The sequence below is a fragment of the Jaculus jaculus genome, chromosome 6 (genome assembly GCF_020740685.1).
Source record: "Jaculus jaculus isolate mJacJac1 chromosome 6, mJacJac1.mat.Y.cur, whole genome shotgun sequence".
NCBI classification, from domain to species: domain Eukaryota; kingdom Metazoa; phylum Chordata; class Mammalia; order Rodentia; family Dipodidae; genus Jaculus; species Jaculus jaculus.
This window is the reverse complement of record NC_059107.1, coordinates 142,668,231-142,681,971: the sequence shown is the minus strand read 5'-3', so window position 1 is coordinate 142,681,971 and position 13,741 is coordinate 142,668,231. Positions and strand designations below refer to the sequence as shown.

The 13,741-nt window shown below is 36.7% G+C and overlaps 1 protein-coding gene across 25 annotated transcripts in view; it reads left to right on the top strand.

Annotated features, from left to right (window-relative positions):
- The window catches only part of Anks1b (ankyrin repeat and sterile alpha motif domain containing 1B), a 1,062,135-nt gene that overhangs the window by 374,193 nt on the left and 674,201 nt on the right, over nucleotides 1-13,741 (top strand). For all 25 annotated transcript variants that reach the window (XM_045152363.1, XM_045152361.1, XM_045152357.1 and 22 more), the window contains one exon: nucleotides 8,290-8,426. In XM_045152363.1, coding sequence (XP_045008298.1) covers nucleotides 8,290-8,426 — 137 coding nt within the window. The remainder of the gene's footprint in view (nucleotides 1-8,289; nucleotides 8,427-13,741) is intronic.

The window sequence follows — 13,741 nt, the reverse complement described above, 5'->3', positions numbered from 1 at the left end:
CGGGTTCATGTGACTGGCAAAAAACACCAGACCAAGAGCAGTTTGTGGTAGGAAAGGGTTTATTTTGTCTTACTGACTCAAAGGGAAGCTCCATGATGATAGGGGAAAATGATAGCATAAGCAGATTGTGAACATCACCTCCTGGTCAACATCAGATGGACAATAGCAACAGGAGACTGTGCCAAATACTGGCAAAGGAAAGCTGACTATAAGATCCATTAGCCAACTTCCAACAATACATTGCCTCTAGGAGGCTCCAGTTCCCAAAATGCCACCAGCTGGGGACCTAGCATTCAGAACACATAAGTTTATGGGAGACACCTGAATCAAATCACCACAGTCACCAGAAGAGCTGTACCTTTTGTGGGAAGTTCATCTTCCCTCAGTTAATCTTTCCTTAAAATACCCTCATATACCTACCTAAGAGGCATATCTATCACTTGATTCATGACCCATTCAAGTTATCAATAGAGATTAATCATCACGCTGAATTTAGGTAGGATTTTTACTTCCTTTGAACAACTTCCTATAGTTTCCTGGTCATCCTGCCATATTAAGAGATGTAGAATTATACCCACTTCTTTTCTTTTCCTTAACTGCAAGTTTCATACTTGAACACAATGTAATTATATCATAATATCCCCCCAATACCTTCCTTTGTCTTGCCTGTCACCTTCTCCCTTCCATGGAGCTACTCATTCTTCCCAGGTAGTCCCTGTCATAAATGTGCTGACATGAATGATAGAGGCAGGCAAAAAAAATGGCATCAAAATAGAAGAGCAGGCTGGAGAGATGGCTTAGTGGTTAAGTGCTTGCCTGTGAAGCCTAAGGACCCTGGATCGAGGCTCGACTTCCCAGGACCCATATTAGCCAGATGCACAAGGGGGCACATGCGTCTGGAGTTTGTTTGCAGTGGCTGGAGGCCCTAGCACACACATTCTCTCCCTATCTATCTATCTATCTATCTATCTATCTATCTATCTATCTATCTATCTATCTGCCTCTTTCTCTGTCTGTCACTTTCAAATAAATAAATAAAAATAAACAACAAAAGATATTTTAAAAAAATAGAAGAGAAATTTTGCAGAAGAGGGGGTGGAAAGAATGTCAGAGCCACATGTTGGGTCATGATATGCAGACACAGTTATCTTACCCATAACTGTGGGCTAACTCCACAATACATGACCCTCATGCCTCATCAAGGAGGGGGTAAGGGAGGAGGTAGGTCACGGATGAACCTAATAATGATACCAAACTGACTGCATTTGCTGAATACAAAACTAATTAGTAAAAAAAATTAAAAAAATAGAAGAGCAATTAGTTCTAAATAGTTCAGTGGAAGGGAAGAGGAGGGGATAAAGGAAGATATTAGGAGGGAATTGTAGTAAAATTATAGTATGTTCAAGTATGAGTATTGTTAATTAAGAAAAATATTTTGTTTTTGGTTTCCCTATGTAGGGTCTAACTATAGCCCAGGATGACCTGAACTCGCTATGTAGTCTCAGGGTGTCCTTGAACTCATGATGATCCTCCTACATCTGCCTCCTGAGTGCTGGGATTAAAGGTGTGTGCTACCACAACTGACTGGAATTTTTTTTTTTTTTACATTTGCTTACCCTTTAGTTCATAAGAGTCTACTTTTGGAGGGGACCCACCACTTCTAGTCTTCCTTATTCTTTCACTTTCTGTTCTATGTATTTCTTGAAAATTACAAGTCAGTCTTGCTGATCAAAGTCCAGTATTTATTATTTTAGGCAATCTCTTGGGGGATACATGGTGAAAGTATATACTCAATGACTCCCTGAATTCCTTATGAGTTCTTGAGATTATTCTGAGAAGACAATATTTAAGTCAGAAAACTTTTCTCTCTTTCTCTCTCTTTGGCTGTGTGTGGTGTGATATGTAGTGTGGTGTGTATAATGAGTTATAGGCATGCAGAGGCCAGAGGTTAATGCTGATCGTCCACTTGCCACTAAAATTTGTAATTTTTCTTGAGATGAAGTCTCTTCCCCAACCTGAAGCTGCTTTCCGCCACTGAGCTCTCACACTTTGTCATGTCTGCTCAGCCCTAAGATAGTTGACTTATTACAAGAGCTTCTCTGACTAAAAGTCTTTACAGATTGTTGTTGCTCAAACACAAACCATCATCTTGAAGTTGCTTGTCAATTATTCTACTGTTTAGCACAGGAAAGTGACTTCTTCCATACAGAGAATTTGAATTGATTGTGTCCTTGTAGCCTATTCTTTTCATAGATAAATGTAGCATTTGATCAACTGCCTGAGGGAAAAAAAATTAGACATGTAATATGACTGATATCTTTTTCTAAATCAAAACAGGCAATGTTTTATTCCCTCTTTTTTCTCTGTACACCTTCCTATCTTTCATCTTTTAATACTTTTTCTTGCCAACATCATTTCCATTCACTTTTCCACACATGTCCTGAGCCTCATTTAGGCTGAAGAATTTATAGTTCCTCAAAACTGTAATGTGCTTCATGCTTCTACCCCAATCCATATTCCTTCCTCTTTGTTTAAGATGCTTTCCCTGTTAATTCTCTATTTGGGTCTTATTCAATTAGTGATCTACTCTTTTTTAGTCCAGTGGCACCCACTATGTAGCATTTGTAACACAATCTTGTAATTCAATATTTTCTCTTCCATTACATAATGAGCTGTTTCCTCAACAAGGCTAAAAACCTACTGTCCACGACAACCCAAATGCTAAAAGACTGGCCATGTAATTAATGGGAGTCCAATATTTAACATATTAGTTATCTGTTGCTTCATAGCAAGTTACCCCAAAACTGTGGTTGTAAACAACAAGCAACTATTATCTCACTGGATCAGGAAACTAGGAAGGTCTTAGTTGGAGAGCTTGCTAGGGATCTCTCACAATCAGTATGCTGGACAGAACTGCAGTCATTTCCATGCTCGGCTGAGACTGAAGGTTCTGTTTCCAAGCTGACCCATGTGGTTGTAGACAAATTTCGGGTTTCTGGTGGACTACTGAATAGAGAACTTCAGCTCCTTACCATGCCATGTGGACCTTCTGATAAAGCTGTTCACAGTGTGGCTACAACAAACCTGGGGGAGGGAGACCTAAAGAGGACAGTATGCCTAGTTTTGATTATAACCTATTCCTGGGGTTAACATCTCACTCTGCTACATTTATTTGTCTGAAAAAAATCAACCTTAGTTTTTAATTATATTTGTAGAATAATATTTATCTGTAACATGAATATAGAAGTATACACTTTACAAAACTCCTATAGCTTTCTCCATAGGAGGGAAAATGTTCCCATGTCAAGTGCTTAAGACAAGCGTCAACACTTAAGACCTCTAACTACATTTGGTCTACTGTTTATTTTCGTAATTTTTGCTTGTTTGTTTGTTTGTTTGAGGTAGGGTTTCACTGTAGCTCAGGGTGAGCTGAAATTCACTATATAGTCTCAGGGTGGCCTCGAACTCGTGACAATCTTCCTACCTTTGCCTCCCAAGTGTTGGTTTTAAAGGCGTGTATCCTCACACCTGGCTGTAAATATACATATTTTACAATATTGCCACACTTATTTGCTTGCATGTGGTATGTGGCTGCCTGCATTTGTGCTCCTACAACAGAGTTGAGTAATTACAGCAAAGACTCTATATCCTACAAAGCTTAAACCACTTACCATCTGGCCATTTACAGAAAAAAGTATTGGCAAACGGTGACTTAAGACCAATAAAAACTGTATCTCATGAATAGCTAGACCGAGAATTATGAAATACTTACATTTGATAATACTTAGTGATATATTCAAGACTTGATATAATAAAACACATATATGACTATTTATTAGTACTGTATTACATATATAATGTAATACAATGGTAGCAATAGCTATTTTCTTCTTAACACCTGTACATACATACATCATTTATTCTTAGAAGGCTATGAGAAAAGCACTGTTTCATAAATAAAGAAACCAAGACTAAATACACAAGTATTTCAGCTGGGGCTGTCAAAGCCCAAGTTTTTCTTTTTCTTTTTTTTTTTTTATGGTGTCCTTCCATGTCTTAGCACTTTCTTCATGAATATTATCTTCTATTCAAACTGAACTCTTCTTTATTCCCAAAATGTGCTCTGTACTGTTGTCCCTCTTACTTTTAGCTCCTGGGATGCCCTTCCCAACCATTTCTTCATGTATAAGGATGTATTGATGTATCAGAGAATTTTTTTTAAAAAAGTAGTCAATGTGAGCTGGGTGTAGTGATGCACGCCTTTAATCCCAGCACTTGGGAGGCAGAGGTAGGAGGATCACCATGAGTTTGAGTCTACCCTGAGACTGCAGAGTGAATTCCAGGACAGCCTGGGCTACAGTGAGACCCTATCTCAAAAAAAAAAAATTAATCCATGTAGTAATTGTACACATTTATTGGATACAGTGTAATATCTCAATCTATGTATATTATATGTGTCATATATAATCAGACAAGGATAATAACTATCATCTTAAAATTTGTTGTCATCACTTTGTGTTAGGAACATTCAGATTTCTCTCTACTGAATTTTTTGAAATATATAACAAACTGCTATAGGTTACAGTCACCCATTCTTCTATAGAGCATTAAAAGTTATTGCTCTGAGCTGGAGAGATGGATCAGAAGTTAAGGAGGCACTTATCTGAAGAATCTAATGACCAGTTGGATCCTCTAGTACCCATGTAAAGCTGAAGGCACAAATTGGCATACATTTTGGGTTTGTTTGCAGCATCTACAGGCCTTGGTGTGCTCATTGTCTTTCTACCTCTTTTCACTTGAAAGTAAATATATATTTTTAAAAAATTATTCTGGGTCTGAAGAGATGGTACTTGCCTGCAAAGGCTAAGGACCCAAATTTGATTCCCCAGAACCAATGTTAGCCAGATACATAAGGTCATGCATGCACACAAGGTGGCATATGTGTCTGGAGTTTAATTGTAGTGGTTAGAAGCCCTGGCATGCCAATTATCTCTCTTTCTCTCTCGCTCATAATAAATAAAAAAATATATTATTCTTTTTCAAAACATTTCTATACCCATCAGTTAACTATTCCCCCTTCACATAGCCCAGCCTCGGATTATCAGTAAATCTACTCTATATTTCCATAAACTCATTGTTTTTTATTGTCCATACATAAGTAGGAATAGGCAGAATTTCTCCCTTGTAATCCTTCCTAAAACCCAGGCTAGAAGTCCCATGTGTTAACCATTTAGCATCTAGCCTTGTCCCTGGTGTCCTGGTGTCCACTACATCCTAGAGAATGATACTACAAAGACCAGGCTGTAACACTGCACATGAATTATCTTATATAATACTAAGCTTCAAGTATTCCTTTCCCCTGAGGTTGCTTGTTAGAGATGAGACTGACAGTAATAATACATAACTTAATGTGTTTTAAGTAAATCTGAATAAAGATAAAAGTCTCAATTCAACTTAAACTCTAGTCTATTTAGGCATTTTCTCTGGGTATTTTTTAAATATACCTTATTTCCTTTATGTCACCAACCATATAAAACTGTCTTGGACATGGGCCACCATTTTGCAAAGTCTATCGGGTAACTGGCTAAATACTATAAACATAGATATTTAGGACTAACTTAATTTCTTAATATTCTTATGTATCCTCTAGAATATTACCCACTTGGACTTTTTTCTCTAAAGATGGATGCTGGAATTATAGAAGCCATACCATGTCTTCTTATGCTATTGAGGTGGTTGCTATAGACACTGGTTTTGCTTTACCTGTTTAACTTTACTTAATATTTAAGATTATACTGAGAGAGGAGCTGCACAGAGGATATCAGAAATATGAGTCTGGTCATAAAAAGAAAATAAATAATATAATATAATATAAAATCAAATTATCAATTTAGTAGGATCGATCATGGATTCAGAAAATTAAGATACATATAGTCTTTTCTAAATAATTTCATATTTTATTGCCCAATGTCTTGTATTATATATTCAGTTACATTAAGAAACATAGAAGAATCTTGAGCTTGCCATCAGTATGGAGTTTTCAGCACTTCTTTTTTTCTGAGTTTATGCAAGCAGAGTAAGGCCAGCCCTTGCAGTAAATCATTTCTGTAGTGGTTAACTTTATAATGTCAACCTAACTGCCCATTGTACACCCACACATTTGACTAAACATTAGTCTGAATTTGTCTGTGAGGTTGTTTGTGGATGAAATTAAAATTGAATGGTAGACTGAGCAAACCAATTTGTCTTCCTTAACCTTATGGGTGTCACTCAATCAACTGAGGAGTAGAATAGTGCAAATAGGCTGAGTAATGGGGACCTCCTCCTGCCTGATGGCTTGTGCTGGAACCATGTTTTGTTCTGACCTTCAGACTTGGACTGGAATTTTGGCTCATACTGGATTTTCAGGATGATTGCCATTTGACTAAAACTGGGAGCATCAGCTTTCCTGGTTCTTAGTCTTTTAGACTAAGTATTAGTTACTTTTATCATTTCTATAACAAAATTCCTGAAAAAAGCAACTTAAAGAGAGAAGAAGAAGAAAATACAGGCTGGAGAGATAGCTAAGTGGTAAAGGTGCTTGCCTGCAAAGCCAAGAGATCCAGGCTTGATTCCCCAGGACCCATAAAAGCCAGATGCACATGATGGCACATGAGTCTGGAGTTTGCAGAGGCCAGAAGCCTTGGTGCAGCCATTCTCCCCCTGCCCCTCCTTCTTTCTCTCTCAAATAAAATTAATCAATAAAAGATATATATAAACATAACAGCATCATAACATAGCAATACCTGACACCCAGTTACCTCCAAATATGTTTTATTAAGCTGTGTAGTTGAATGAAAAAAGAATTTGGAGAGAGTCAGAACATGTTGTTATTTTCTTGTAATTAATATTTCACTATTTCAATGTTTACCTTACTCTGAAAACTACTTCACTCATTCTAATATGTCAATTCAAATCCCACATTATCTGTTAAACTTTAATCAAAAGTGTGCTTAGGATATTTTTAAGATTTATGTTATGAATGATCCATTTAATTCAATGTGTTCTATCTGAAATTTTTGTTTCATGATTCCCCAGTGAGACTGAATTGAATTTTTATGTGGTGGATAGCATGTGATGGAAATTCGTCTCCTTGCTTTTTATGACAAGAAGTACCTTCATAAATGATCGCTTTGCACTTGGGATTATAGACAGTGGCTGTAGAATAGAGAAACTGCCAGTTTATAATACATTTACAGTCTGTGAAAGAAAATTATTGGGAACCAATTAAAAAATCAAAGAGAAACAAATTCCTTATAGATTCTAGCTTGTAAAAGTTTTCATAAAAAGCTATATAGGTTGTCAAATTAGTATTGAGTAATATAACTTTTCTATGTGCTAGCAGGTTATTTACAGGGCATTTTCCATCCTTTTCCAAATATTTCAAACACTTTCAAACTATATCTGATGTTACTTTGTTTCAATATAAATTTAAAAAGATGTTGAGCCGGACGTGGTGGTGCATACCTTTAATCCCAGCACTTGGGCAGCAGAGGAAGGTGGATCGCCATGAGTTTGAGGCCAGCCTGAGACTCCACAGTGAATTCCAGGCCAGCCTGGGATAGATTGAGACCCCACCTTGAAAAACAAAACAAAAATAAGTAAATTAAATAAAAAGAAGATGTATAAGATGTTGATTTTTCAAGTTGTTTTTAAACTCCCTTTTCCTCATAGCATCAGGGAAGATTAATTTAGATTTTGAAATTTAATTCACTATAATCTTTACCATATAGGACTATATGCTTATTTTGCATGATAATGTTGTGTACAAAAATGTCAGTTTTCCATCAGAGTTTACTCACTGAGATTCATTTCTATGATATAATGATTTCTTGGGAAAGTTATTTGAAGGGCAATTTCTGAGGATTAGGAATCAAGGAGATATGAAACTGGTACTTTTACTCACTTGAAAGATTATGGACCAATTGCATTGCAATATCATGTTCCCTTTGCAAGTAAGGTCTTATTCATTCATGTAGTAACAGCAATCTTAAGAACTGGAGTGAGTAATCTAACATTATTAATTGAAATATATGAATTGTTCTTATTGTACCAATGGTATCATTTGGAATAACAGAGTATTCAATAGCATTTTTTTTAAAATATACCACTGAGCATATTCCTAATTATGATCTTATAATTGATGTGGATTTTAAGTCAAAATCCCAACACATGGTCATAGGAGTAGTTTCAAGTCTTAGAAGGTAAACTGAGTGATTTGGTTCATAATAGTTCTATTTTTATTCACAGATAATGCCTCTGAGGTAGCAATTACTGCTCCAGGAACTAGTAACCATAGAAACAGCTCAACCGGCCCAACACCTGACTGCTCACCTCCATCCCCTGACACTGCCCTAAAAAATATTGTAAAAGTTATTCGACCCCAGGTAAGTGCCTAGAATGACATTACCTGCACCGCAATGTGTTTTGTTTTTGATTCAATACATGCAAACCACTGATAATGCAATGTCTGGACTATTATATGATATATAATAGATTCTTAAATTAAGAAAAAAGAGACTCAGAAAAAGGCTGTTTGCTTCCTGTGAAGTTGATAATTGACACTGCAATCTGTATTAGCTCTTGGGGAACAAAAATGAACTCTCATATTATGAGAATAAATGAGGCTTAGAAAAGTGGCTGTTTCACATTTTCCTCTCACAATATTTTAATGATGATGCTGCAGTTATTGGGTTGATAATGTGTTCTGACGCTTCCCATTCTTTTGTTTCTGTGCTTCTGGAGATGCTGCATTTTTGGGCTGTTTCTCAGTCCTCTAGCCCAGTACTTCTATGCAGTTTCTTTAAGTGCCCTAGCCCTCGTGGTTTCTAATAATGTTATCTGTGCTGCATTTTCTACCACTCGTTGCTTCTGGTTTTCCTGCAGGGCTCACATGTCTCAGTAGTCTATCCTCACCCTTTGTTCTTTTTCCCATTCCTGTCACTTGTCTATATGGACTTTTCCCCCTCATCCCCCTTCTCTTTCAGTTGTATTTCCCAGTGGGCGGTTTGCAGGCAAGCTTTAGAAATATCATTGGGACAAGCTGTTCTGTGATATTTCATTGAAAATAGCACTTTTAAAGCTGTTTGTGTTATATTTTTGCCAACAGATGTACCCAGAACATGGAATATGTGGTGTTCTCAACCTGGCTCATTCTGAATGGGATTCATAAAATCCAATACAGGAGGTCTGAGAATCCAATCAAAATGCTTCCCCACACCTACTGAGACATATAGTATGAATAAAATCCCTTGAGCCAATCTGTAAAGCAAATGTCTGTTCAGACTAAATAAGCAATGGTTTGTTTCCTAACATACCTTCTTCAATATAATTTGTGTTGGATTGTTTTATTATAATCTTTATTCTCATCAGTAAATAGCACTTCAACATCACATATCCACTGAGGTTTATAGAATACTTTCACTTAAACCTCATCAATGATGAGGGACTATATGGGCTAGTGTTATAGATGCCAATATAGGCATCCTAAAAGAACAAAACTGTCCAACTGGAGTCCCTTTTCTTTGCTTTAGTGTGATAGCTATTTCCTCCACTCCTGTTCTGGTATTTAAAAATTCTCATGGGGCTATATGAATTCACTGATCTGTATGAGAATGGAATTTTAGTTAAAGGTTGTTTAGGCACAGATAACATTTTCAGGGCTTCAGTGTGGTGAGGAGGAAAATTGTTTCAAACATTTTTTTTCTTTTTTTCAAGGATATTTCATCTGAGTCTACTAAGAAATAAACCTCACTAAACCCAGATTTAGATGATATATGTCACATTTGTTCTCATAGGTTCTCAAATTACAAGAAGGTGTTTACAGTATTACATTTCCTCAATTTAAAGCTATTTGGGCATGTCTGGAGAGATAGCTTAGCAGTTAAGGTACTTGTCTGTAGAGCCTAAGGACCCAGGTTTGATTCCCCAGTACCCACATAAACCAGATGCACAAGGGGACACACGTGTCTGGAGTTCATTTGCAGTGGCTGTAGGCCCTGGTATACCCAATTTCTCTCTCTCTGTCTGTCTCTCTCATCTATCTGCCTCTTTCTCTTTCTCCCTCCCCTCTCTCTTTCAAATAAGTTGAGAAATAAAGTAGTTTAAAAAACAAAAAAAAAATCTATGTGGGTAATATATTGTCCTATATATGTTAATAAAATTCATTATGAAAGCCGGGTGTGGTAGCACATGCTTTTAATCACAGCACTTGGGAGGCAGAGGTAGGAGGATCGCCATGAGTTCAAGGCCACCCTGAGACTACAGAGTGAATTCCAGGTCAGCTTGGGCTAGAGTAAGACCCTACCTCAAAAAAAAAAAAAAAATCATTACTAAATGTTATTTGGTTTTATAGAAATGTAAATTCTCTAATAAGAATGAAAATTATGAACAAACAGATTCCTTGTAAGTCCTTCACTACATAATTTATCCTAGTTCAGGTTAGATTACTTTGGTGAACTCTGAAGAAAACTATAGCTCATATTAAAGCCAGCAATTCAATTACTTTACTTCTTGTTTCTGTAACTTCCCCTTATGACTTCTGACCTGGGATCCTCATTCGTTACAGAAAGTAGAAAATTCACAGTGGAAGTAGATGTGAGTGTGTGCTGAGTAGGACACAGGGCTTCAGGAAGGGTTTGAAGACCAGAGAGCATAGGGATAGGTGACAGAACTGGAGATCTTCCAGTGCTTTCTGATAAGATATAGGTATGTAATGATTGAAAAGCTGTTGAGCTACTATTGTAAAAAAAAGATAATTATTGATTCTTATATAAGAACTTATATTTTGATCACAGGTTTAATCCTCTAAAGAATTTGCTAATTCTGTCTTTCTCTCAGGAAATGCAAAAGAAAAAAAAAGTGAAGCTAGAATCACTTGTGGGTAGGTATTCAGGCACCAGTTTTCCCCAATTTGTTATAAGAATTTTTCAGTGTTGAATGTCAAGCCTTGCTAATGCTAGGTAAGGAACGGCTCTTCCACTGATCTGCATTCCAGGCACTAAATAAGAAATAAATAGCATAGTAGAAATGGTAGTCCCACTTTAAAAACTAACGATAGGCATTGAAATTAAAAGTACAAATAAGGGGCTGGAAAGATGGCTTAGTGGTTAAGGCACCTCCAAAGCCAGAGGACCCAGGTTCGTTTCCCCAGGATCCACGTAAGGCAGATGCACAAAGGGATACACACATCTGGAGTTTGTTTGCAGTGGCTAGAGGCCCTGGTGCACCCATTCTCTCTCTCTCTCTCTCTCTCTCTCTCTCTCTCTCTCTCTCTCTCTCTCTCTCTTCCTGCCTTCTCTCTCTCAAATTAAAAAATATTTTTTAATTATAAATGAGTTTATAGTTCCTTATGCATTCTTTGTGGGAAGGATGATTATGAAGAGGTGAGATGAAGGCTGAATTGTAGTCTTACTGCATGTGGATACTGCTTATGGAGCACACGCTGGGCTACTTCCCCTTGCCTTCAAAACGGCCCTGATCTGGCTTTGTTTCTGTAATTCTATCTGTAAACAGTGATTATCCATTGCCACCAGGGAACCCTTGATTTCAACAGGAGACAGGGTTGGTTATGCGTCGCAGTGTGTCTGATTCATGCGTTAAATATATGGAAGCTGTGGACTTTCCATTGTCAAGTTGTTTTTTGTTCAACATATTTATTAACTGGCCACGTCATAGCCGTTAGCTCTGCATCCCTGTTTGCTCTCCTCACACTGTCTCATTGGGTTCTCTCATGTCTTAAAAACCTTCAGATTGTGAAAAATTCTATTTTTAATTAATAGGGATTGGAAATACTTATATGCTACTGACTTCTCTTTGCTTCTCTCAAGTATATTAACCCACAAGACTGAGTTCATTTACTTATGCTTGAAAATGGAGCTATTTTTACACTTAAAATACTTGAAAAAAAAATCTCAAAAAAGTTAAATGATTCTATTGTCATACCAATTGTCTTCCTACAACTAAATAATTACATGTTGCTAAAGTGTGCTTTTTGCTTTTAAACTGGCAAGTAAAATTATATTTGACAGATACTATGGGATGTTTTGAATTATATACACGCTGATATGGAAGTCCTTGCTAATTAAAAATGCATGACCTCACATAGCTATCATATTGTGGTAAGAACACTTGATATCTATCTCTCCTTTAGTAATGTTTGATGTGTCATTATTCTTATCATTATTATATATTAACAATATATTTCATATGGATACATCATGTGTTGGTATGCTCTTTTCCCTCGTCCCTGCCCCCATTTTCCTGGGGACCCTCCTCAGTGGGGTTGCAGGTCCATTGGGTTGTGGGTTATGCGTTATGGTAGCAGCAGTCAGTTATTCTGGGGGGAGGATGCCTGTAAGTGTGATGTCTCAATCTGTGCCTCTTACAATCTTTCTGCCCCTCTTCTGCAAAATTCCCTGAGCCGTGGTGGGTGAGTTTTAAGTCTAATTCAGTGATGAGTTCTTAGGAGCCTCTGGATCTCTGCTTTGGTAAGTGTTGAGTGTCCTCAGGGTCTGTCTCCTTCGCACTGGTGCTGATTATCAGGTTTGCCATGGAAGCAGCACTCTTGTTGGTCTCCCCAATTGCTCTGTGGTTTCAGCTGTCACTTGACTCAATTGCCAGGAGTCTCACTACCTTCTGAAAAAGAACAGATTATCCAACAGAGCATGAAGTTAGCATAGTTTAAATAGGACAAGCGTTATTAATTTAGGGAAACTTTTATGTATGTAATCCCTCTTTTGGCCAAAGACTAATGAGAGCTTGATACCACAAAGCATAATCTTTCTCTCTATAGGATTCTGATCAGGTTTCCAAATCCAGATATGGGTTTTTTACACTGATCAGATCTCTTAGCCAATCTGAAAGTGATTGGTTACCCACCAAGGCTGTGGGCCACTATTGCATTGGTATGTACATCCTGCCAGGGTGTTTTCTGCTGAGTAGATTAGATTATGAGTTAATGCATGCACACAAATATTTTTATAAATATGTTTCATGTAGCTGCATGAATGAAATGACTGGTTCCAAAGGTTGACATCATTGTAAGAAGTCCCCCAACTGTTTTTTTTTTTGAAAGTAGTCATTCAATTTTATAATTACCAGTAGCAGTGAATGAGAATTTCAGTTTCTCTACATTCTAGATTTTTATTTTTATTTTAGCCATTGTCATGAGTGTTAGATGATTTGTTAATGTAGTTTGGTTTTCATTTTTCTGATGACTAATGAGAATATGGATCATTTTCCATAGCAATTGCTCTTTCTTTAGAGATGTTTCTGTTCAACTTTTTTAATAAGATCATTTAACCTTCTAGTTTTTGATCTATAGTAATGCTTTACAAATTCATAATTCCAAAATATATAAATCTTTTTTTACAGATAAACACACTGTAAGTAGTTTCATCTGATCTCTAATTTGCTTAATCATCTTAGATCCTTTAATAAGTATGACTTCAATTTTAATGAGGCCCAATTTATGTTTTATAATTATTGTCTTGAACAGGTTATGCATATATGCTCTCATAATTTTTTCTAGAAGCTTTATTTTCTGGATTCTAGGTCTGGCTTTATAATCCTTCTCAAATTATTTTGTAAATGATGTAAAGTAGGGGTCAAAATTTGGTTCTGGCTTCTTGGATAAAGACTTTCCTCATTAGGTAGAATTAATGCTTCCTAAGTTTTACTTGGTTTCACTTTATTTTTTTAT